Source organism: Pan troglodytes, chromosome 7 (genome assembly GCF_028858775.2).
Source record: "Pan troglodytes isolate AG18354 chromosome 7, NHGRI_mPanTro3-v2.0_pri, whole genome shotgun sequence".
NCBI lineage: Eukaryota > Metazoa > Chordata > Mammalia > Primates > Hominidae > Pan > Pan troglodytes.
In genome coordinates this window covers 100286535-100314046 of record NC_072405.2, presented here as the reverse complement: position 1 = coordinate 100314046, position 27512 = coordinate 100286535, and the positions used below count along the sequence as shown (strand labels likewise).

Genomic DNA, 27512 nt, shown 5'->3' with positions numbered 1-27512 from the left:
GATATTGTTACCAATAATCTTTAATTTACTGAGTATTAACTCTTCCACTAGTACAAGAGAAGCAGGACTCTTACAGAAGGTATTGAGTGACAAAGTAATAATTCTTAAGGTGAACATTGATGTGGTTACAGCCCACATGTGGTCTGTCATAGAATACAGTGATTACCCATAAACAATGTTTGTTTCTCTTTCAGACTCAGGAAAAAATATCTGTTAGTCAATATCTCCATGATCTCTCTTCTCTGATCCTCTCTGCCATGCTGCAAGCTTTGCTTTCTCATCAACCATTTGTTATAACACATAATAATGATGTAATAGATGACTAAGAAACTATTAAAAGAACTATTTTTGTCTTTAACAGAGGAAAAAATTGCATACAAACTCATACAAACCAAAAATTTTACAATACCCCATTAAGATACCAACAGGTAAAAAAGACAAACAGGAAATTCAAAAGTGTAGAAAAGTATTCAATCTCACTAATAATAAAATAAGTTTTTAACGGTACTATCATTCGTTACGTGTAACATTGGTGAATAGTTTTAATTGTTGGCAGCTATTTGTTGAAACGGGCAGTGTCACACATTACTCAGGGGGGTTTAAACTCACACAAATCTTTGGAATAACAATTGGATATGTATATCAAAAAAACTTTAAAAGCTTCATAACTTTGATTAATAATACCACTTCTAGAAATGAGGAAAAAATTCCAAATTCTAAAAATGTGTTATACATAAAAACGTTCATAGTTTTATTTATAATACTGAAAAATAAAAGTAACCTGTGATCTCACTTATGTATGGCATCAAATAAAGTTGAACTCATGGAAGTAGAAAGTAGAATGATGATTGGCCGGGCACGGTGGCTCACGCCTGTAATCCCAGCACTTTGGGAGGCCTAGGCAGGCAGATCACCTGAGGTCAGGAGTTCGAGACCAGCCTGGCTAACATGGTGAAACCTTGTTTCTACTAAAACTACAAAAAATTAGCCGGGCATGGTGATGTGCACCTATAATCCCAGCTACTCAGGAGGCTGAGGCAGGAGAATCGCTTGAACCCGGGAGGTGGAGGCTGCGGTGAGCCAAGATCATGCCACTGCACTCCAGTTTGGGCAACAAGAGTGAGACACCATATCAAAAAAAAAAAAAAAAAGAAAAGAAAAGAAAGTAGACCGAAGGTTAACTAGAGGTTGAGGGAGTGGGAAGAAGGGGGTTTCTGATCAAAGCGTACAAAATTTCAGATAGAAAGAACAGGTTTTAAGATCTACTGCAGGGTGACTATAGTCAATAATAATGTACTGTATATTTAAAAATAACTAATAAAAGTAAATTTCAAATGTCTCTCCATAAAGGCCAATAGGTAAGAGAGGTGATAGATATGTTAATTAGCTTGATTTAATCATTCCACATTGTATACACATATCAAAACATCACACTGTACCCCTTAAATGTACAGGGCACCCCATAAATGAATTCAATTATGATTTGCCAATCAAAAGTAATATTAATAATAATTTTAAAATGCATTGGCAAGGGAGGCGTTAGCATTCTTGAAAAACATTAAAAAACAAAAAATTTTAAACAACAGCCAGGCTCAGTGGCTCATGCCTGTAACCCCAGCACTTTGGGAGGCCAACGCAGGAGGATCACTTGAGATCAGAAGTTCAAGACCAGACTGATAAAGATAGCAAGACATTGTCTCTATAAAAATTTAAAAAGATAAAAACAATAAATATAAATAACCCTATTTCCAATAAATTAAATAATGATACATCAAAACAATAGAACACTAAAAATAATATTTATCTAAAAAATGACCTGATTTATCATGTAATCTGAATTTTTTTTTTAAAAAGGTTGAGACAACACTGGAAAAAAATAATATTTATTAAGTTATATAAATGTAAACATTTAGTATAAATTTAACCAGAAAGAGAAATATGGCTATACTGGTGGAATCAGTGGAGGGAAAGAGTGTGTCTTTGTGTGTTTGGTGAGAGGTGGGTGGGAAGGTGGGTTTGGAAATGGAGTGAGTGATAAACCATCATTATTGGTGTGTGAACACAATATCAACACAATAGTGTGATAGTGAATAAGTCTCACGAGATCTGATGGTTTTATAAATGGGAGTTCCCCTGCACAAGCTCTCTTGGGTGCCACCACGTAAGACATGACTTTGCTCCTCACTCACCTTCTGCCATGATTGTGAGGCCTCCCTAGCCATGCTGAACTATGAGTCAATGAAACCTCTTTCTTTTATAAATTACCCAGTTTGGGTTATGTCTTTATTAGCAGCATGAGAACAGACTAATACACAGGATTAGTACTAAAGGTAAAATGGAGACTAGGTACCTGTCTGCGTTTTATTTTGAGAGTATTGTATTGCAAGCATGTGGAGAAAAAGTGCAACAGCCTAAAAAAAAGCCCAGTGAAAGTCAGTGTAATTGGAAATGTTGGGCCACTTATTCCAAACCTATAACATTCCCCTATATATACACAATTAAATGTAATAAATGTAATTTATGTACACAATTAACTGTCAATGTTAATTGGGGTTTCCATGGGGCTTGTGGCATATAAATTCAACCAGGAAAACTGAATTCCTTTGCAGATTTATTCAGATGAGGTAAGATGGAAGCTGGTTTCCTCTTGTGTCAACTTGGGCAATGGGGATAGTCAGTCTAGTGAACATGTTATAACTGACTCCTGGGAAAGCAAAATGGACATTTAAAAAAATATAGGCTCAAAAGTATAGCTCTGTAGACTTGAGACTTTGGATTCATTATTATTTGATTTTCAGGATGACAAATTAGTCAAACCAAAGATGAAATTTAATCAAATGATATACAAAAATATATTATAGGCTTTCTTTACCTTTTTTACCCAGAGAAATCTATTCTTCTTTTACAGCTGGGATGGCATGCTATCTCTTAGGCATCACATTCTCCAAACTCTGGAGACAGAATGAATTACTTCCTCCTCTATACTTAAATACTGCTGGAATAATACTTATCACAATGTATCATAAATAATTATCTATAAGTTTGACTATCTTGCTAGATAATGAATTTCAAAAGGGCAAGGGCTATAGCTTATTCAGTACTAAATAAAATGCCTGGCTACAAATAGGTCCTAGTAAAAATTAAAGGTTTGAGTTAATACTGAGTTACCCAAAGAAGATAATTCACAAGTCCAGTGAAAAGAAAGTATACTGGAAAGGCAAAGTCTATTATATTTAGTGTGTATCCTCTAATTTCTTTCTTTTAGGCCCTATCAATATAGGTATAGTATATTATGTAACTCAAATGCTACCCCCACCATTGAGTTTCTCCTGATTTTCCAAGTCACAAAGATCTGTTCTCTCTGCACTTCTAAGCACTTTTTACCTCTATCAGTAGGTAAAGAGGAGCCTTTACCTACTCTCCCCATGCCTCCTTTTTTTTTTAATGTTTTGAAGGACTATATTTCATTTTATTTATCTTTGAATATACAATGGCTATCACTGGCCTGGCACATAATACATATTCAATGAATGCTTGTTAATTAAGAATTTATTAGACTTGAAATAGTCAAAAGATGAGAGATAATTTGTTTCATTTCTATTCCCTTTTCTGTAACCAAGATGAAGGCCAAAGTGGTCTTAGGAAACTTTTGTCTTCCTGATGAGTTCTTCTATGGTGTCCCACTGCTCCTTGGTGACCTAACACAAAAAAGATGTCAATTTAATGTGCTTTTTACATGTTTTTAAAGCTTAGTATCCTAGCTGCTGATATTACATTATACACACAAAAGCATTACCTTTCTCAGGTCGTTGAACTCCCCTGAAATAAGTACTTCCTCTCCACCGTCAAATTTAATGACCTGGAAAAAACAAATTTTTAAACTCTGAAACTAACTCCTTTTAAAAAGTTTCTGAACCACTAGCCATTTTCCCATACTAATTGGATGGAATATCTCTTTGGCACTTTAAATCAAGCCCAAATTTTAAAGATAAAACTCATGATTAAACCTAAATTGATTTACTCAGTTTATAATTCTATTTCTAACATCTCCACAATTTCAAATATCTACCCAATATTGAAGATCATCTTAAAGGTATATCTACCAAGGTAACCTGCATCTATTAATTTATCACTTGATATGGTTTGGCTGTGTCCCAAAAAAAATCTTATCTTGAATTGTAATCCTCAATCTCTCTCTCTCTCTCTCTCTCGTCTCCCTTTTTTCTCTCTCTCCCTCTCTTTATCTCTATTGCCTGCCACCATGTTAAGTTATGACTCTTCCCCTTCAGCCATAATTGTAAGTTTCCTGAGCCCTCCTCAGACATGCAGAAGAGTGAATCAATTAAACCTCTTTTCTTTTTTTTTTTTTTTTAATTATACTTGAAGTTCTAGGGTGAATGTGCACAATGTGCAGGTTTGTTACATATGTATACATGTGCCATGTTGGTGTGCTGCACGCATTAACTCGTCATTTACATTAGGTATATCTGCTAATACTATCCCTCCCCCCTCCTCCCACCCCACGACAGGCCCCCATGTGTGATGTTCACCACCCTGTGTCCAAGTGTTTTCATTGTTCAATTCCCACTTATGAGTGAGAACCTGCAGTGTTTGGTTTTCTGTCTTTGTGAGAGTTTGCTCAGAATCATGGTTTCCAGCTTCATCCATGTCCCTACAAAGGACATGAACTCATACTTTTTTATGTCTGCATAGTATTCCATGATGTATATGTGCCACATTTTCTTAATCCAGTTTATCATTGATAGACATCTGGGTTGGTTCCAAGTCTTTGCTATTGTGAATAGTACTGCAATAAACATACGTGTGCATGTGTCTTTATAGCACCATGATTTATAATTCTTTCGGTATATACCCAGTAATGGGATGGCTGGGTCAAATGGTATTTCTAGTTCTAGACCCTTGAGGAATCACCACACTGTCTTCCACAATGGTTTAAGTAGTTTACAGTCCCACCAACAGTGTAAAAGTGTTCCTATTTCTCCACATCCTCTCCAGCACCTGTTGTTTCCTGAATCCTTAATGAACACCATTCTAACTGGTGTGAGATGGTATCTCACTGTGGTTTTGATTTGCATTTCTCTGATGGCCAGTGATGATGAGCATTTTTTCATGTGTCTGTTGGCTGCATAAATATCTTCTTTTGAGAGGTGTCTGTTCATACACTTTGCCCACTTTGTGATGGGGTTGTTTGATTTTTTCTTGTAAATTTAAGTTCTTCATAGATTCTGGATATTAGCCCTCTGTCAGATGGGTAGATTGTAAACATTTTCTCCCATTCTGTAGGTTGCCTGTTCACTCTGATGGTAGTTTCTTTTGCTGTGCAGAAGCTCTTTAGTTTAATTAGATCCCATTTGTCTATTTTGGCTTTTGTGGCCATTGCTTTTGGTGTTTTAGTCATGAAGTCCTTGTCCATGCCTATGTCCTGAATTGCATTGCCTAGGTTTTCTTCTAGGGTGTTTATAGTTTCAGGTCTAACATTTAAGTCTTTAATCCATCTTGAATTAATTTTTGTATAAGGAGTAAGGAAGGCATCCAGTTTCAGCTTTCTACATATGGCTAGCCAGTTTTCCCAGCACCATTTATTAAACAGGGAATCCTTTCCCCATTTCTTGTATTTGTCAGGCTTCTCAAAGATCAGATGGTTGTAGATGTGTGGTATTATTTCTGAGGGCTCTGTTCTGTTCCATTGTTCTATATCTCTGTTTTGGTACCAGTACCATGCTGTTTTGGTTACTGTAGCCTTGTAGTATAGTTTGAAGTCAGGTAGTGTGATGATGCCAGCTTTGTTCTTTTGGCTTAGGATCGTCTTGGCAATGCGGGCTCTTTTTTGGTTCCATATGAACTTTAAAGGTAGTTTTTTCCAATTCTGTGAAGAAAGTCATTGGTAGCTTGATGGGGATGGCACTGAATCTATAAATTACCTTGGGCAGTGTGGCCATTTTCACACATTGATTCTTCCTATCCATGAGCATGGAATGTTCTTCCATTTGTTTGTGTCCTCTTTTATTTTACTGAGCAGTGGTTTGTAGTTCTCCTTGAAGAGGTACTTCACATCCCTTGTAAGTTGGATTCCTACGTATTTTATTTTCTTTGAAGCAATTGTGAATGGGAGTTCACTCATGATTTGGCTCTCTGCTTGTCTGTTATTGGTGTAAAAAATGCTTGTGATTTTTGCACATTGATTTTGTATCCTGAGACTTTGCTGAAGTTGCTTATCAGCTTAAGGAGGTTTTGGGCTGAGATGATGGGGTTTTCTAAATATACAATCATGTCATCTGCAAACAGGTACAATTTGACTTCCTCTTTTCCTAATTGAATACCCTTTATTTATTTCTCCTGCCTGACTGCCCTGACCAGAACTTCCAACACTATGTTGAATAGGAGTAGTGAGAGAGGGCATCCCTGTCTTGTGCCAGTTTTCAAAGGGAATGCTTCCAGATTTTGCCCCCTGGCTGTGGGTTTGTCATAAATAGCTCTTATTATTTTGAGACATGTCCCATCAATACCTAGTTTACTGAGAGTTTTTAGCATGAAGGGCCGTTGAATTTTGTCGAAGGCCTTTTCTGCATCTATTGAGATAATCATGTGGTTTTTGTCTTTGGTTCTGTTTATATGATGGATTATGTTTATTGATTTGGGTATGTTGAACCAGCCTTGCATCCCAGGGATGAAGTCCACTTGATCGTGGTGGATAACCTTTTTGATGTGCTGCTGGATTTGGTTTGCCAGTATTTTACTGAAGTTTTTTGCATCAATGTTCATCAGGAATATTGGTCTAAAATTCTCTTTTTTTGTTGTTGTGTCTCTGCCAGGCTTTCGTATCAGGATGATGCTGGCCTCATAAAATGAGTCAGGGAGGATTACCTCTTTTTCTATTGATTGGAATAGTTTCAGAAGGAATGGTACCAGCTCCTCTTTGTACCTCTGGTAGAATTTGGCTGTGAATCTGTCTGGTCCTTGACTTTTTTTGGTTAGTAGGCTTTTAATTATTGCCTCAATTTCAGAGTGTGTTATTGGTGTATTCAGGGATTCAACTTCTTCCAGGTTTAGTCTTGGGAGGGTGTATGTGTACAGGAATGTATCCATTTCTTCTAGATTTTCTAGTTTATCTGAATAGTGGTGTTTATAGTATTCTCTGATGGGAGTTTGTATCTCTGTGGGATAGGTGGTGATATCCCCTTTATCATTTTTTATTGCATCTATTTGATTCTTCACTCTTTTCTTCTTTATTAGTCTTGCTAGCAGTCTATCAATTTTTTCGGTCTTTTCAAAAAAAACAGCTCCTGGATTCATTGATTTTTTGAAGGGTTTTTTGTGTCTCTATCTCCTTCAGTTCTGCTCTGATCTTAGTACTTTCTTGCCTTCTGCGAGCTTTTGAATGTGTTTGCTCTTGCTTCTCTAGTTCTTTTAATTGTGATGTTAGGGTGCCCATTTTAGATCTTCCCTGCTTTCTCTTGTGGGCATTTAGTGCTATAAATTTCCCTCTACACACTGCTTTAAATGTGTCCCAGAGATTCTGGTATGTTGTGTCTTTGTTCTCATTGGCTTCAAAGAACATCTTTATTTCTGCCTTCATTTCGTTAGGTACCCAGTAGTCATTCAGGAACAGGTTGTTCAGTTTCCATGTAGTTGAGCGGTTTTGAGTGAGTTTCTTAAACCTGAGTTCTAGTTTGATTGCACTGTGGTCTGAGAGACAGTTTGTTATAATTTCTGTTCTTTTACATTTGCTGAGGAGTGCTTTACTTCCACCTATGTGGTCAATTTTGGAATAAGTGAGATGTGGTGCTAAGAAGAATATATATTCTGTTGATTTGAGGTGGAGAGTTCTGTAGATGTCTATTAGGTCTGCTTGGTGCAGAGCTGAGTTCAATTCCTGGATATCCTTGTTAACTTTCTGTCTTGTTGTTCTGTCTAATATTGACAGTGGGGCGTTAAAGTCTCCCATTATTATTGTGTGGGAGTCTAAGTCTCTTTGTAGGTCTCTAAGGACTTGCTTTATGAATCTGGGTGCTCATGTATTGGGTGCAAATATATTTAGGATAGTTAGCTCTTCTTGTTGAATTGATCCCTTTACCATTATGTAATGGTCTTCTTTCTCTCTTCTGATCTTTGTTGGTTTAAAGTCTGTTTTATCAGAGACTAGGATTGCAACCCCTGCTTTTTTTTTTGTTTTCCATTTGCTTGGTAGGGTTTCCTCCATGCCTATGTGTGTCTCTGCATGTGAGATGGGTCTCCTAAATACAGCACACTGATGGGTCTTGACTCTTTATCCAATTTGCCAGTCTGTGTCTTTTAATTGGAGCATTTAGCCCATTTACATTTAAGGTTAATATTGTTATGTGTGAATTTGATCCTGTCATTATGATGTCAGCTGGTTATTTTGCTCGTTAGTTGATGCAGTTTTTTTGTAGCATTGATGGTCTCTACAATTTGGCCTGTTTTTGCAGTGGCTGGTACCGGTTGTTCCTTTCCATGTTTAGTGCTTCCTTCAGGAGCTCTTGTAAGGCAGGCCTGGTGGTGACAAAATCTCACCATTTGCTTGTCTGTAAAGTATTTTATTTCTCCTTCACTTATGAAGCTTAGTTTGGCTGGATATGAAATTCTAGGTTGAAAATTATTTTCTTTAAGAATGTTGAATATTGGCCCCCACTTTCTTCTGGCTTGTAGTTTCTGCTGAGAGATCCACTGTTAGTCTGATGGGCTTCCCTTTGTGGGTAACCTGACCTTTCTCTCTGTCTGCCCTTAGCATTTTTTCCTCATTTCAACTTTAGTCAATCTGACAATTACGTGTCTTGGAGTTGCTCTTCTCAGGGAGTATCTTTGTAGCCTTCTCTGTATTTCCTGAATTTGAATGTTGGCCTGCGTTGGTAGGTTGGGGAAATTCTCCTGGATGATATCCTGCAGAGTGTTTTCCAACTTGGTTCCATTCTCCCTGTCACTTTCAGGTACAATCAGACGTAGATTTGGTCTTTTCACATAGTCCCATATTTCTTGGAGGCTTTGTTCATTTCTTTTTACTCTTTTTTCTCTAAACTTCTCTTCTCACTTCATTTCATTCATTTGATCTTCAATCACTGATACCCTTTCCTCCACTTGATCGAATCAGCTACTGAAGCTTGTTCATGCATCACGTATTTCTCATGTCATGGTTTTCAGCTCCATCAGGTCATTTAGGGTCTTCTCTATGCTGTTTATTCTAGTTAGCCATCGTCTAATCTTTTATCAAGGTTTTTAGCTTTCTGGCGATGGGTTCCAACACCTTCCTTTAGCTCAGAGAAGTCTGTTATTACCAATCATCTGAAGCCTTCTTCTCTCAACTCGTCAAAGTCATTCTCCATCCAGCTTTGTTCCGTTGCTGGCGAGGAGCTGCATTCCTTTGGAAGAGAAGAGGCGCTCTGATTTTCAGAATTTTCAGCTTTTCTGCTCTGGTTTCTCCCCATCTTTGTGGTTTTATCTGCCTTTGGTCTTTCGTGATGGTGACATACAAACGGGGTTTTGGTGTGGATGTCCTTTCTGTTTGTTAGTTTTCCTTCTAACAGTCAGGACCCTGAGCTGCAGGTCTGTTGGAGTTTGCTGGACGTCCACTGCAGACACCGTTTGCCTGGGTATCACCAGCGGAGGCTGCAGAACAGCAAATATTGCAGAATGGCAAATGTTGCTGCCTGATCCTTCCTCTGGAAGCTTCGTCTCAGAGGGGCACCTGGCTGTATGAGGTGTCAGTTGGCCCCTACTGGGAAGTGTCTCCCAGTTAGGCTACTCGGGGGTCAAGGGCCCAGTTGAGGGGCCAGTCTGTCTGTTCTCAGATCTCCAACTCCATGCTGGGAGAACCACTACTCTCTTCAAAGCTGTCAGACAGGGACATTTAAGTCTGCAGAAGTTTCTGCTGCCTTTTGTTCAGCTATGTCCTGCCCCTAGAGGTGGAGTCTATAGAGGCAGGAAGGCAGGCCTCCTTGAGCTGTGGTGGGCTCCACCCAGTTTGAGCTTCCAGGCTACTTTGTTTACCTACTCAAGCCCCAGCACTGGCGGACACCACTCCCCCAGTCTCACTGCCACCCTGCAGTTCTATTTCAGACTGCTGTGCTAGCAGTTAGCGAGGCTCTGTGGGCATGGGACCCTCTGAGCCATGCGCGGGATATAATCTCCTGGTGTGCCATTTGCTAAGACCGTTGGAAAAGTGCAGTATTAGGGTGGGAGTGTCCTGATTTTCCAGGTACCATCTGTCAGGGCTTCCCTTGGCTAGGAAAGGGAATTCCCCAACCCCCTGCACTTCCCTTAAACCTCTTTTCTTTATAAATTACGTAGTCTCAGGTATGTCTTTAGCAGTGTGAGAACAGACTAATACATCACTGAATAAATGTCATAGGCTAAACAATATATATAATATTTTATATTATTTACAACTAAATACATATTTTAAATCATATTTACATTCATCATTGTCAGGATTGGTTCCACAACAGACCTCCCTGCCCCAAACACACTCCTGAAAAAAAAAGTGAAGAGAAATAAACAACGCTTACTGCTCCATTAATCCAAGAAGCATAATCACTACAAAGGAAAGCAGCAAGATTTGCGAGTTCTTCTACAGTCCCCAGGCGACCACAGGGAATTCTGCCAATCATTTCTTTCTCAAATGTTCCAGTTGGGTCCAGACGGCTAAAGGCACCCTTAGAAATTAAGAAAACAATTAGGTTGTGTCGGGTTTTTCAATCAATTCCTTTCCTACTCAAGAAAAAATGTGTATAAAATGGCATGCTGCCATGCAGCTTAAAACCTTAGGCTTTGTAAGTAAAAAAGAATTTCACCAAATTATTCTTAAAAAAAAATAGATCACTGGAAAATATAACCCTTTTAATCTTAGTTTCTTCTATGTAAAATGAGGATATCTATCTTAGTTACCTCACAAAATTGTTATAAGCATCAAATGAAAAAATGTATATAAAGGTATCCTGAAATATGTACAAGCTTAGGTGGTAAAGGCAGTGGTATTACTGGCTTTTCATTTAATAAACACAGAAAAGTGGCTCATAGGAAATATTTAAGAGGAAATTCCTTTTCTTTCATCCCAAAGTATTGGAAAAGGAAGAAAACAAGTATGTAGAAATTCAATTAGATTCTAGAGAGAGAAAAACTACAACTAAATTGGCCAAACAATTTGTTTTCTGTCAATGTTGTGAAGGAACAGACCAAGATGAATTATAGATGTACACTGATTAATAAAAACAACTGGATTTTTCTGTACTAGTGCCTTGAAGTTTAGGTGGCAGTTTTCCTCAATAACGCAGCCATAAGACAGAACAAACACTCAGAGGACTCCATGACAGACCTCCAGTTCTTCCCAGGAGGTTATAAAGCCCAGAGACAAGGGGTTGCAACTGGTCCCAGTCCTGGTTCTAAAAAGTGCATGCTAGGGAGTTTCTACGCTTCAGTTTTCTTTTAATCTCTTTAACAGTAAGTAGTTATTATTTGGGTACAACTCCTATCTCAGTGGCTAGACTGTAAACTTCTTAGTGGCAAGCACTTTCTCAGAGATACTTCTGTATCTTTCTCAGTACCCATAGATACAGTGAACAGTCAATAAATATAGGTTAAATAAATAAAATGCAGGTGATTTTTCCCTAGATATTGGGGTCTTGGAGAGAAGCGTTTGTATCTATAAGCCTATTTTCAGATATGCTTAGGACAGGGCCACCCTGAATCATGTTTTAATGTATGTTTTTAAGTTTCTTTCCACTAATTTTATTAGACTGTTTAGTATTGAATTGTCAGATAAATAAGATAGTCAACAAATTTCAATCACTCAGGAAGTTTTTGTTTCTATTTCCCATCCTTTAAACTGCTAAATAAACTAATATGGCCATTTCCAAGTTATTTTTTAATACCCAGAGCTACCTATAACCCAAACGTCCCTTAGTATTATTTTCCAATATGTTTACACAACTGAAACAAGTTACCAAATTTTGCCTGGTCTTTCAACATTACATCTGGTTGGCATTATAAATACTTGCTTTAGGTGAAAACCAAGAGAAGTGTGAGTGAAGTTATTTTGGGATAATGAGAGAGCAGAGAAGGTGTGGATATTCTGAGCAACATCTGTAACAACATTAGAGATAATTACAAGTTGCAATGAGTATCCACAAGGATTATTACTTATAGGTGAAATCTATGCTGTCAGAAGGACTTATAATCAGAGACATGTGGGCGTTAGATGACATGCATAATTGACTGAGAGTGAAAGGGCACAAGCATGAGTCAAGGAAAATGCTACCTACCTATAACAAGACAAAGCCTATATAATAAGTTACCAAAGCATCTCTCAAACTAAAAATATAGTTACATTTCCTTGATTTTTTTTAAAAAAGGATGTCAGACAATGTAAGAGCCTTTAAAATGTCATGAAAGTTAACAAATACAGGACAATAACAGACCACTGAAACAAATCAGACAAAGTGCCAACATTGATGGTATAAAAGATCCCAAAAGATTAAGACACTGAAATTGACATTATGAAGAAATTGCATAGCTGCTACATTCCTGCCCGCCTCCTTATTTCTTATATTCGATAATGAATAAAGGCAAAGGCCTCTTCCCTAGAACCAGGGCTCTAAACCTAGGCATCTCTGGAAAGTCCTTTACACAACAACCAGAATATACCTATCAGCGTTTCATTATTTAATCATTCACAATGTGATAACAAGCAAAATACAACTTACTTTGGTTTTTATAGGCCCTGGTTGAATCACATTGAATCGCATTCCATATTTACCCCATTCAGCTGCAAGAGACCTAAAAATTAAAATCAACAACATACATTCTGAAATATTATACCATATGTTAAAGACAGTAATAACTGAGACTCACTAGATGCTTACTACATGCCAGAGATTACAACCCCAACAGGTAGGTACTATTATTGTTCCCTATATTACAGATAATGTAACTAAGGCACAGAGAGGTTAAATCATTTTCTCTATGTCATATGGCCAATTTGTCAATCTCAAGAGGTCTAGCTTCAGTCTGTACCCTTAGTCACTCTACTGTACAACCTAACCTTTACATTTTAGTGTCCTTAACCACTATGCTACACCACCTACCATTTGTAGTTTAGAATATATACTTTTGTCCAATGTCAATACACATTTTTAGAGTAGGTATTCATTATTCACATAAAAACGTGAGTGCTTCATGCCCTTCCTTCACATTTTCTGGAGTTCAGTCTTGTAGTTACAAAGTTCATTATAACTTTACTCATAGCCCTGTACATTGGATTACAATGTCTGTAATATCACAAGTGCTTTATTTGAGTAAAAGAGTACATCGATAGAAAATATAAACCACATCCATGTCTAACTAGGCTTTAATATAATTGTTGAACCAAACTTGAAAGGAAATAGGAATCTAACAAAATCTTGCTTAATGTCCTGAAGAAAAATATAACACTAATAGCAAACAAAGAACTTCAAAGGAACTTGTTTTAAAAGCTTACTTTACAGGTAGCTCTTTTAAAATCTAAATTCATTTTAGGAATTTACATTCATATGTATATTTGTGTGTATATATACTTAATGTAATTTCAAATAATGACGAGGTAGCTTAAAAGAATTCATATAATGCAAATGAGGAAGACAGGATAATTTGAAAGGAAGAAGGAAAGAAAAAAAGCAAGATAAAGAGAGAGAAAAGCCAGGATAACGAAATATAACGGAGCCAAGAATGAGGCTAATATCTAAATGTACTGAAGTGTGTGATGTTCCATATAACTGCAATAGTCACATCACAAATTTGTATCTATTCTTCCCATGACTCTATACAAAAAAGGTAAGCCTAATCAGTTACACAATCCACAGTACCCATAAAGAAAAAGCAAGCTAATTGCTCAGGAAAAGCACAATTGTCTCTAATACGAAAAATGCTTTAAGTCTTTCTAGACTTACAAAAGGAAAATTGTACAGTATAACAATCTCCTTAAGACACTGTATCCTTGCAATAGATAAAATGGGCTAAGTTCAAACTTGACAAATGGGATCTAGTTAAACTAAAGAACTTCTGCACAGCAAAAGAAACTATCATCAGAGTGCACAGGCAACCTACAGAATGGGAGAAAAGCTTTGCAATCTATCCATCTGATAAATGGCTAATATCCAGAATCTACAAAGAACTTAAAGAACTTAAACAAATTAAACTTAAACACAAACAACCCCATCAAAAAGTGGGGGAAGGATATGAACAGACACTTCTCAAAAGAAGACATTTACGCAGCCAGCAAACTATGAAAAAAAAAGCTCATCATCACTGATCATTAGAGAAATGCAAATCAAAACCACGAGATACCATCTCACGCCAGTTAGAATGGCAATCATTAAAAAGTCAGGAAACAACAGATGCTGGAGAGGATGTGGAGAAATAGGAACACTTTTACACTGTTGGTGGGACTGTAAATTAGTTCAGCCATTGTGGGAGAGAGTGTGGTGATTCCTCAAGGATCTAGAACTAGAAATACCATTTGACCCAGCCATCCCATTACTGGGTATATACTCAAAGGATTATAAATCATTCTACTATAAAGACACATGCACACATATGTTTATTGCAGCACTGTTCTTAATAGCAAAGACTTAGAATCAACCCAAACGCCCATCAATGATAGACTGGATAAAGAAAATGTGGCACATATACACCATGGAATACTGTGCAGCCATAATAAAGGATGAGTTCATGTACTTTGCAGGGACGTGGATGAAGCTGGAAACCGTCATTCTCAGCAAACTAACACAGGAACAGAAAATCAAATACTGCATGTTCTTACTCGTAAGTGGGAGCTGAACAATGAGAACACATGGATACAGGAAGGGGAACATCACACACTGGGTCTGTCAAGGGGTGGAGAGCTAGGGGAGGGATAGCATTAGGAAAAATTCCTAATGTAAATGACGGGTTGGTGGGTGCTGCAAACCACCATGGCACATGTATACCTATGTAACAAACCTGCACATTCTGCACATGTATCCCAGAACTTAAAGTATAATTTAAAAAATGCGCTAAGTTCTATGAAACTATCAGACATCCATTAATAGTCTTATAGCATCATTTCAAAGGCCAATTCAGTAAAACCAGTTCTACAGAATAGGGTACACGTAATCTCAAGATAGCCTGTTAATCTGACTTAATCCATGAATGTATTTTAGAGAAATGGGTGGGCTGTATCTCTTTCAGACAGAACATACATAAAAATTGCTTCTCTGAGTGATGTTTTTGACAAAGTTCATTGCCATAGCTACCCTGGGCATTTATTTATAGTGTATCTACTCTAAATTGCTTCATGTCTTAATAGAATTACTGTACTGAGCAGAGTCTATATTATCCTATGAAAAACTGAGCAACCTGTTAAGAAAATCTGCCTAGAGGAAAAGCCATCCTCTCTGTGCTCAGAGGTGTGCCAGATACATTTGTTCAATTGCTAGCATGATCTTTCAACTGTCATTAAGCTAGCTGATATACTGAAGAACTACTGTAATCTGATAATGAATCCACCTCATACAGTTATCTCTGCATGTTAAGATGCTAAGAACAATATATGCAATATGTTAGCCATTATTATTGCTCATTCAACCAATGTTTATTATATACTTACCATGTGTCAAAACTATAAATATTGCTTAGCCTCAAATAAAGTCAGTGCCTGCTCTCAAATGAGAGTCCCTCCCTCTCAAGAGAGGTGAGCCTGGTTATATAATGAATTAGTTACTAGGCTGGGAATTGTGTGATGTAAGCTATACCTGCTTAAAAGAAGAAGAACCTAAGTGGGAGTGACAAGGAAGGCTTCTCTGAAGAGGTAACATTCTGAGCTGATGGGTGAAGAAGGATTAGGAGTTTGCTGCAAGAGGCAGGGGAAAGGAGGAGCTGAGAGATTAAGAAGGTAGGATGGTGACATGGTTTGGCTCTGTGTCCCCACCCAAATCTCACTCTGAATTGTAATAATCCCCACATGTCAAGGGTGGGACCAGGTAGACATAACTGAATCCTGAAGACAGTTTTCCCCATGCTGTTCTCGTGATAGTGAGTGAGTTCTCACAAGATCTGATCGTTTTATAAGGGGCTTACCCCTTCACTTGGCACACATTCTCTTTCCTGCTGCCCTGTGAAGAGGTGCCTTCCACCATGATTCTAAGTTTCCTGAGGCCTCCCTAGCCATGTGGAAACTGTGAGTCAATTAAACCTCTTTTCTTTATAAATTACCCAGTCTCAGGTATTTCTTCATAGCAGAGTGAGAACGGACTAATACAGATGGAGAAGGAAGACAGCCAAGGCATATGGGTCAGTATGAGTAAAGGACAAGGGCCCAAACAACATGTAGAATTTGGGAACCTATAATGCCTTATTTAGTAAGACTGTGTACTATAAAGTATGAGAAGAAGGTTGATGGGAACTCAAGCTGTAAAGGAAGGCACATGTTTAATGAGCATCTATTATATGCAGGAACACAATAAAAGCAGCACCAAATCAGTTCTTAAAGGACATGAGATAAAAAGCTCTAACAAGACTGAAAAGTCCTCACAAAACAAATATTGACATTGAACAAATGCTGCCAAAATAGTCAAGTTCTCATCCTTTATTTCCAACACTACCTGACCTTAAAAAATGGTAATTATCTCTATTCAGACTAAGATTCAGCTTGTGAATAAATATTTCTTACTATCTCAAACTAATGTGTATTTACTGACTTAAATATTAAAAATGCTCTGGGACTACTAAAAGAAGAGTACCATAATTCAGCTCAACAAGCATGGAGCACCAGCTACGGACCAGACTCTTCTGGTCCAAGTGGGGAAGTCAGATTGTTTAATGTTACGTTAATGGAGGAAATCCCATCTCTACTAAAAGTACAAAATTAGCCAGGTGTGGTGGCATATGCCTGTAATCCCAGCTCCTTGGAAGGCTGAGGCAGGAGAATCGCTTGAACCCAGGAGGCACAGGTTGGGTGAGCCAAGATGGCACCATTGCACTCCAGCCTGGGCAACAAGAGCAAAACTCCGTCTCAAAAAAAAAAAAAAAAAAAGGCCCGCGATGCCCTGCTCTCTCTCTCTGCTACATGGGTATATTACCTTCATTTTAGAATCTATTTATTAGTGTTTGTCCTCTCACTAGATTGGATTAAACAAAGTTTTAAGGCACAGAGAGGAGGAAATGATTACAGAGAAAACATCTCAAAGGAAGTAAGCAAAACATCACAGCAAAATTCCAACAACAATATAACTCAGGCATAGACATATGAAAGATGTATGGTAAGTTTAGGGAAACATGGAACAGTTCAATGGAAATTAAAGCATGGAAATAATAAATGGAATAGTAAAAAAATTTAAGCTCAGCTAACAACGAGGACTGTTCTATTTCCATCACTATCATATCCCTAGGACGAAGCATATATAAGGTACACAATAAATATTTATTGAATAAATAAATTAATTAACAATGGCCAGAGACAAGTCTGTTTAGAATGCCATAGTGAGTTCTGGCTTTTATTCCAAAGAGTGACAGGAAATGATCTAAGATTTTTAGCTGGGGAGTGTCGTGAGCAGACATATATGTTCTTAGAAAGATAATTCTGGTGAAAACATGAATACAAAATACAAGGGGAAGAGACTGGTAGTAAAGAAATATACCATGATTATAGCAAGCCAGACAAGCAATGAAATGATGAGAAGCCCCATTATAACAAAGACAATGGAAAAGGCCAATGGAGGACAAATTCAAAAAGCAATCATGGCTGGGTGTAGTGGCTCATGCCTGTAATCCCAGCACTTTGGGAGGCTGAGGCAGGAGGATTTCTTGAGGTCAGGAGTTCCAGACCAGCCTGGGCAACATAGCAAGACCTCATCTCTACAAAAAAATTTTAAAAATTAGCCAGGCGCTGTGGCACCTGCCTGTAGTCCCAGCTACTTGGGAGGCTAAGGTGGGAGGATCGCTTGAGTCTGGGAGATTAAGGCTGCAATAAGCTGTGATTGCACCACTGCAATCCAGCTTGGGCAACAGACTGAAGTCCTGTCTCAAAAAAAAAAAAAAGCAGTTATACTCTGCTGAGAAAAGGCCACTGGACTTGGGAAGTGCTCATAGTCTGTGTTAGTCCCATTAATCTTATACAGTATCTACAATAAAAGAATAAACATGTGCTTATGAGAGGGGTTAGGGATGGCACTGATAAAGATCTATGGGAGAGCAAAAAAGCTATAGTCCTGTGGTGTCTAATATGTAGCCACTAGCCATATACAGCTACTAATTTTTAAAATTTAGTTTCTCAGTCACAGTGGGATATTCCAAGGGTTCAATATCTACATGTGGCTACTGGATAGTGCATATTTACAGAACATTTACATCACTGCAGAAAGTTCCACAGGACAGCGCTGCTATAGACAAATAGGACTTATCTGGGAGATAAAATGTATGTCTCATGGTGAATCCAAGTCTTTGTTTACTTTTCTCTGGATGGACACCAGAAAGCAGGAATACAGTTCCCTGAGCCACCAACTGTATTAGTTATGTTCAGCAACAGGATTGACAAGGAAGTACTTACTTGCTCATGGCTTCCACACCTGCTTTGGCAGAAGCACTTGGTACTACAAAACCTGAACCAGTCTCAGCATAGATAGTAGTAATAGAAAGAAATGCTGCTCCTGAAATTTTAAAAGAATACAGTTGATTAGCAATATAGATGTATCACTTCACATAAGGAAAACATTATTTATAAAAATGGGATCTGATTAAAGAGGGTATAAGAAAAACTAAAGTATTTTTTAAAACTTCACTCACTCTAAATTAATGAGAGAATAATCTAAGAAAATTGATATGTCTTGCTACTAATCTTATGATTTAGGATGGCCCAATCTGCACTTACTTGGAATGTATGCCTGGTGAGTCAATACGAAAGCCCAAATCTCAGAGGCATGCCCCTATTGCACCTTGTATAATCAGCTGGTCAGGATTCCCATTAACTAAGTACTACTTGAATAAGAATAAATCAGAATTAAACTTAAACTAGCAGGGACTTCTGCCTCCAGCCATAATGAACTTACCCTTCTGCTGTAAACATCAAGAAAACTGAGTAAGACATATGCTACAATTATATACAGATACTGCACAGCAGGCAGGGAAGGACTATGACTCTGATAGAAGGAAAATGACTAAGCCCTGAGATACCCTAGCTTTTTGCCTAAAGATACTATATAGATGGAAGGATGAGGAGGAGGAATCTAAGCAGAAAATGGCATTCACACTGAGTTAAGAAGATAGAGATCGGTTTGGGGAGCCTGAGGAAACTAAGGTTTCTAAGAGTTCCTCCAAGGAGGAAAGTAGGCAGAGATATTAATAGAACTCCATAAAGCTGCATGGAGTCTCAATGAGTCTTTAGACAAATAAGCTGTACATGTTTAGTGTGAGATTCCATTGAGGCCAGGCAAAGAACAACTACTAGGAAGCTGTAAGTGATGCAATTCCCAGAGCTTGCATAGGGCTGGGAGACATGGGAGTTCTCAGCAGCTTCACTGAACATCCAGAGCTTTCAGTAGAGAGCTCAGAAAAAAAAAATGCCTTAGTAGGAGGGTTAAATTAGCCCCAAAGTAAGGACTACTATATACTTGCTGAAATAAAGCTTTAAAATGACCCTTAAAAATGATTAGGCTGATGCATAAGTAATTTAGAAGCTTTCCAAAATAAAAAAACCACACATCTCAAAAGAAAATTAAAATACACACAGACACAAACACAGAACAACAACATAACATTCACAGCATGCAATAAAAAATTACTGCACATAAAAAGACACAGAAACCTAACAAGGAGAAAAATGATTAATAGACAAAGAGTCCCAGAAATGACAGAGAAGACAGATGTAGCAGACAAACAGCCTTTTAAATGCTATTACAAATATTTTAAAAGATTTCACTGAAAATATTTATATGATGAGAAAAATGGAAAATACAAAATAGAAACCAATATGGCTTCTAAAGCAGAAAAATACAGCATCTGAAAGGAAAAATTGAACAAATAAGCTTAGCTGTAGAAGAAAAGATCCATGAATCTGAAGACACAGCAATATAAACTATCCAAAATGAAAGACAAATGGGAAAAAAAAAACTGAGGAAAAACCCAGAACCTCACTGACCTATGGAACAGTATCTAGCATTCTAACAAACGTATAGTTAGAGTCACAGAGGAAGAAAAAGCACTTGAATAAGGACTAAAAAAATTCCGAATTTGGTAAAAACTATAACTTACAATGCAGAAAGCTAAATGAATCCCAAGCAGGATAAACAGGGAAAAAAATCAATACATTATCATAATCAATAACTGAAAACCAATGATATATAGAATCCTAATTGCAGCCAAAGGTAAAAATAAGCAATAAAAATACACAAACACAGACAAAAATTTTCATTGTCTTCTCATTTCTAAAAATAATGTAAGCTAGAAGACAATGGAGTTATATTTTTAAGGTGTTGAAAGATAAAACTTAACTCTGAATTCCATATCCATCAAAAATACCCTTCAAAAATCAAGATGATATGAAAATGATATTATAGAGAAACTGAGATTGTCAAAAGAAAGAAATAGTAAATATGTAGGTAAATATAAAATATTTTTTCTTGTTTTCTAAATTTCTTTTTAAAATGATTGTATAAAAGCTATATTAAAAAGTGATACTGCACATACAGTGGTCAATAGTGTCTAGGACACAGCAGGTTCTCAATAAATTAACTGAATAAGGCCAGGCACAGTGGCTCATGCCTGTAATCCCAGCACTTTGGGAGATCAAGGGGAGCAAATCACCTGAGGTCAGGAGTTCGAGACCAGCCTAGCCAACATAGTGAAATCCTGCCTCTACTAAAAATACAAAAATTAGCCAGGTGTGGTAGGGCATGCCTGTAATTCCAGCTACTCAGGAGGCTGAGGCAGGAGAATCACTTGAACCCAGGAGGCAGAGGATGCAGTGAGCCGAGATGATGCCAGTGCACTCCAGGCTGGGTGACAAGAGTGAGACTCCATCTCAAAAAATAAATAAATAAACAAACAAACAAACAAATAAATAAATAAAGGCTTAAAAGGGTAATCTTTAGGTCCTGAGAAATCAGTGATTTCTCTACTTCTTATTTATTCATAATACGAGATAAGACAATACTTAATATTTGCAAAAGGATCAAAACAAGTTTACATCTTTTACATAACAGCAAATACTTTTAGAAATTTAAATTTGAAGGACTACAAGGAAAGTATTTTGAAGAATATTCAGATAAGTTTTTTCTCTGCTCCATATATTTAGTTTCTCTTTCTCTCAGCATTTTCCAGAGTAGAAAGAAAACTCAGCACATCCTGGGAAACACGGGGGTGGAAGAGGGGGCAGGAGTACCATTTTGAGGATAGGAAAAAATAAGAATGGTTATGTTAGTCATTCTGGTAACTCCTTCTATATATCAAACAGCCTTTCAGATTGCTGAAAATTACTTTGCTTCCAAAATCGTACTCCGTGAAAGAGGAGGGATGTAGAACATTAGTGGGCTCCATTACAGTACATTGACAACAGATGCTAACTGTATCATTCTTATAGCAAAATTACAAAAGAAAAAAAAACTGCTTTAAAAGTGGCAAATACAAAGCAAATGCTCCAATGGAAAGTGCACTATCTTTCAACTAAGACTGAACAAATACATTTCTCCAAGTGTGGGAAAGGAGTTAAGCCATCCTAATACAATTTAGATGCTGAAATGAAAGTTATTTTACTATTCTTTTTATCCCTTTAAGGTTTTATTTTCTCAGCCTAGAAAATTTGGGTAGCCCACCTCTTAGAATGAGATACTGCAGCTTTTAATTCTCATGAGTGTAAAAGGGAGATAAAGGTTTGAAACTGCACTGTTCCAATAGCATTAATGCTGCAAGGTGAAACAATTATCGGCTTCAAAAAAATGAACAGTGGTGCTAAAGTGCAAAGTAAAGAATTCCTAGATCCCCAGGGTTAGTCACATATATTTTCCTTCTTGTACAGAGGCCCATTATTTCAGTTAGAATAACTGCTCATGGAAAAGCTTTATAAAAGTCAAGTTTCTAACAGCTCAGAGCAGACAACAGAAATGAATCTATATTATTAATGAGGTTAAGAAAATAGAGAAGGGAAGCAATAAATGAAATAAATATTATGTTAGTCCATCCTTTGTTATTTTGAAATGGAAAAAAATAGTAATAAAAGAACATCAAAAATCATATTATCTATCAAAAAAGCTATGATATGTGCAAGATTATGATCTAATTTCAAAAGAAGATTCAAAAGTTCTAAAATCTGGTTTCAATACAAACTATGAATTGAAAGAATCACTAAACAAATTTAGTTCCAATGACCAACAGAAGGGGAATAGTATAGACACCTGGGCTCAGAAACTGATTCCACTATTTACTAGCTGTGTAGCTATGAGACTGGGGAAGTCGCATCCCTGCTCTGGACCCTAGATTTATCACCTGTAAAACAGGAACATAGGGAGTATCCAGCAAATGTCATTAGATTCTAAGGATTACTTGTTAATTTACTGCTGTTGTTGATTCCACCTATTACTCTTCCGCTCTCATGCAAAAAGCCTGCCATTTACTAGCTGTGTATTAATAATTTGGCAAGTTGCGTTAGGAAACATCACCAGAATGGAAGGTAACTCCAACAGGCAACCCAGCCCCCTAGTTTCACAGAGACATCCAAGAATTTGTTGAACCGCTGGTAGGTCAGGGCTGCTACACATGGTTGAGCAGTGCATAAGGGTGCCATATTTAAGGAAGCATGTTTTACATTACAGATATTACATGATTATTTACTTATTTCAAAATATTCTTGTTGTTCTGAGGGTTTCCTTTCTAACAAGATAAGAAATATATGTGGGCAGAATGGCCCCACTTAAAGATCCCATGCCCTAATTCCTAAGAACTGAATTTCTTATTTTACTTGGCAAAATAACTTTGAAGACATTAAGAAAGATTACAGGATTTAAGAGAGGGGCCTTTCTGGGATTATCCAAGTAACACAGTCTAATCACGTGAACTCTTAAAAACAGACAACTTTCTCTGGCTGTAGTCAGAAAGATGAATTTTAAGGAGCAGGCAAGAGAGATGTGGTAGAAGAGAAAGTCAGTCCCTAAGCATGAGAAAGACATATCGTGGTATTGCTGGCTCTGAGATGTACCAGTCCCTATGTAAGGATCAGAGAGAGGTCCCTAGGAGACAGGGTGGCCCTAAGCTGACAGTAACCATGAACATATACACTTCAGTCCTACAACCACAAGAAACTTGATTCTTCCAATGACCTAAATGAGCCTGGATATAGACTCTTTCTAGAGCCTCCAAGACATGAGCTCTGCTGGGTGACTCCCTGATATTAGCCTATAAGATCTGAAGCAGAGAAACCAGCCAAGCAACTCTGTGCATTTACTTGAAAAAAAACAGAATTATAAAATTATAAGCATATGATATATTAAGCTGTTAAGTTTGTGGTCATTTGTGGTCCCCACAATGGGGGACTAGTATAGTGTATTATGTCAACTTTCCAACAAACAGAAATAAAGTATCTTAATTTTTTTTTAATCCTTGTTTAACTTTACCTATCACCGAAGGATAAAGACCACATTGCTTGGCCTCATCTCCTACCCCTCCAGGCATTATATGTCACATATAAGCAAAACTGAACTCCTTGTATGCCTAAATACACAACTGAGCTGTTGGTTGCAGTTCTAACTCTTCTACTATTATTGCTAGCAATTAATCTTACTGACAATCATGGTAAGAAGACAAACTTCTCTGTCTTTTTGATGAGGGCACAGAGGATACCTGTCTCCGAGCCATTTTTCAATGAGAGCCCATATGAAAATCTAAAAATCCTTAATTCTCTAAAAGCTACTCAAAATAGGACTATAACATTTAAAAAGTAGAATAACCCTATATAAATAATATTATCTACTAAGGAAACACTTTTCTCATTTAAACATTTAATATAAATATGTCCCTCATGTAGGCTGCTATTTTTAAGTTTAATTATAGTAAGAAGGGATATCAGGGCTCTGGTTTTTCTAACCAATTTTAATTATGAGTCAAAACCTAAGTTTCAGATAGTTGATAGTCCCCTTGTAAAAGACGTGGTAAAAATACATTTATCTTGGAGGAAACTTAACATTTTCTTTCATAACTAACATTTATTGAGTACTAGTCTGCCCCGGGAACTATTCTTAACACTTTATAGACACTAGCTCTTATAATCATTACAGCAATCCTAGGAGGAAGGCTTTATTATCAACATTATTTTACAGAAAAGACAGGCACAGCAAGCTAATCTGTCCAAGTTGATAGGACTAATAAGTATTAACCAGGATTGGAACTTGGCAGTTAAGCTCTAGAGCCTGCACTCTTAACTACTATGTAACTACTACTGCCTTGCCAAGAAATTTCTAATTACTACTTAGAAAGAAAAACTAATTTATTTTCAAAATTCTCAAATCGCTTTACCTTTACCTTATCTTCAAAAAACATCAAAATAAGGTACACAGTTGCTCTAAGAAATTTTAACAGATGAGGTTGAACTCTCCCATCAAACGAGATGACTCTAAAAAAAAGTGATTTTAAAAGGATACTAATACCACCTTAAGAAATTTCAACTGATAACTAAAAATGTGTTTTCAAATATTCTTTAGATGCACCCACTGTTCTAGAAAAAAACAAAATCTCTGGACACAATATAAAGAAATGTACTTATGTGGTTCTTATATACTCTAAGCAACATACACCTTGCACTCACACTACTGACGAATAAGGAAAGCCTTCTGCTATGCTCTACTCTTCCCACTTCTGAAACAAGGTGCATTTGCTTCCATTCCAACTGATCATGTCAATGACTGGTCATCTTTTCCCTCTAATAGTAAAGTTGAAGGACATAATTGAAAGAAGTGTTAAGTATGTACTCAACTCACCTTCCTTTTGCAGGTCTCCAAAATGTTTCACTGCATAAACAAAGCACTACCTTTGTGTTCAGTGTTGAGTTAGGAAATGGTGGGGAAGGAATGGAAAGGCTTTGCAGGTAGGGCAGAAGTAATGCACCCTGATAAAAGAATTTGTAATGGATGGAGAGTTGATGGAAAAGGAGACTTACAACATGAAACAATAACTAGATGTAGCATGTTTTTAAGTGCTAAAGCAGGGGACCCCCACACCCCAGCCCCATACCAGTCTATGGCCAGTTAGAAACCGGGCCACACAGCAAGAAGTGAGCAGTAGGTGAGCCAGCATTACTGCCTGAGCTCCACCTAATGTCAGATCAGCGGTGACATTAGGTTATCATAGGAGCGCAAACCCTATTGCAAACTACACATGCAAGGAATCTAGCTTGCACATTCCTTATGATACTCTAATGCCTGATGATCTGAGGTGAAACAGTTTCATCCCAAAACCACCCCCTGCACCTTCCCCTGGTGTGTGAAAAAATTTTCTTTCACGAAAATGGTCCCTGGTGCCAAAAGGGCTGGGGACCACTGTGCTAAAGTATGCATGCTAGCCCCTGAACTGGTAATCCTTCACTGAGGAGTGGACTAGAGCTGGGAATGGAGACTCTATGGCTCAGGCAAAGAATGATTCTAATCAGGGCATGTGTACTGGATCAGTCAAACGGGCTAGTATAGAGACTGGACAGGCTGAGGGTGCTGCATTATGGAGGACAAGGAAGAGTAACTGGCCAAGTACAATGTCTATGGGTTGGAAAAAGGAATGTTTTGAAATTTATTCTTGTGTTTACGGTTCACACATCAGGGACTCCAGAAGAACAGCAAGATGGTTAAAAAATCTTGTGTTTTCTGATAATTTAATTGAACTGTAAAAACAGTATAATGTACTTTACTTAGTTCAATGCTTCCAAGGCCTCTGGCCTTGAAAACTGTTTCTTCTTCTCTATTAACTAAAACAGTCCTTTGTTTTTATTCTTTCTTCAGTTGGTGATTTACATTTATTCTCTTCCTCTATCACAAGGCTGCTGGTAAGATTATTCACTTCACTCTTTCCCTTTCCCCAACACAAGCTCCATATGGTTCAAGCTTCCTTGGGTTGCTTCTACTTCTTAGTTTTAAATTCTCTGAGGTTCTTAAAAGTTACTTCCACCAAAGTCTTTATGTTAGCTAGGCTATCGGATGTCCATTCACATGTAAGAAAAAGCGCATGTACATCTGTAAAACAATTTATATTTTTCATGAGGCTTCTACACCTAACACCTTGTTCTGTTACTAAATATTGGAGTAGTAATTTATTATCAAGTCTATTTTATAGATGAAAAAGCTGAATAACAGTAAAATATCGTCACTCACTAACTGTCCAAGTATCAGGTGTAAACTAAGTGACTATGACTACAATAAAAAGTCACCGTTCCTTCTTTTTCTCTACTAGACCACTTACAACAACTAATTTTTTAAATTATGTCAATTGTCGATTTTAATAGTAATAGTTAACACTTAGGTAATTAATAAGCCATAGTTTCTCATCTGTAAATGTGAGTGTTAAAAATTCACTTCCTACATTAAAAAAAGATTGTACCTCAGTTTCCACCCATGTCTATAAATGGGAATAAAAGAGCACTTACTTGCAAGGTCATTGCAAGTGTTAAATGAGTTAATAAGTATTTAGCACTTAGAACAAAGCCTGATACAAAATAAGCACTCAATAAACATTAGATATGAAAGAAAGAAAGAAAAAAAGAAGGAAGGAAAGAGTTTTATAAGGGAAAAAAAGAAAGGAAGGGAGGAAGGAAGGGAAGGAGGGAGGAAGGAAAGAAGGAAGTAAAAATAAGTGAAAATTTGGTTAAAATTAGGTAATGTCTTTAAAAAGAATATTTCACATTTTGCTTGTTCTGTATTCCAACACCTGTTACATCATATACCTTTATTTAATATACAACTTGTGGGAATCACTATAGAATTCTCATATGTTCTTAGGTATAAGGAATTCTAGCTTTCTGGTATAAAGTAATCCATGTGATTCAACACCAAAGCTAGTCCAAAATCAAGTACAATATCTGAGTAGGCTGTCATATATTTTTTCAATAAATACATGCAAGAAAACCAAAAAAATTTTTTAAGAAAAATAGTTTTATCTAGATACAATCAAAATGTAATTTTAAGACAATAATAGACATGAGGCCAACGTTTTAACTTGAATGTTAAGTAACTTAAGATTCTAAAAAAAAATCCAAATATGAAGAGTATCACACTATGTTGAACACTTATATAATATGCCTCTGATGGTGGCATAAGAGGCTTTTGTTGGATTCAGGTTAAAGTAACAATTTCACAAAGCAAGGCTGTAGCCAACATATCACCTGTTGGACAAAGCTGCCAGAGCAGGTGCAAAGGACGAGGTAACATCTGCATATAAACTCCCCTCAAATCCTAATCACTAAACTAAGAAAGCACAGAAGCTAAGAAGCTCAATGAAAAGTAACA

General features: G+C 37.1%; 1 protein-coding gene across 1 annotated transcript in view; it reads right to left on the bottom strand.

Annotated features, from left to right (window-relative positions):
• Positions 1-3531: 3531 nt before the first annotated feature.
• DECR1 (2,4-dienoyl-CoA reductase 1) overlaps positions 3532-27512 on the bottom strand; it is a 50678-nt gene continuing 26697 nt past the window's right edge. The window contains exons 6-10 of the mRNA XM_001138969.4: positions 18590-18689; positions 12735-12807; positions 10542-10688; positions 3797-3859; positions 3532-3698 (exon numbers count right to left, since the gene is read on the bottom strand). Of these exons, the coding sequence (XP_001138969.1) occupies positions 3639-3698; positions 3797-3859; positions 10542-10688; positions 12735-12807; positions 18590-18689 (443 nt within the window). The 3' untranslated portion in view covers positions 3532-3638. The remainder of the gene's footprint in view (positions 3699-3796; positions 3860-10541; positions 10689-12734; positions 12808-18589; positions 18690-27512) is intronic.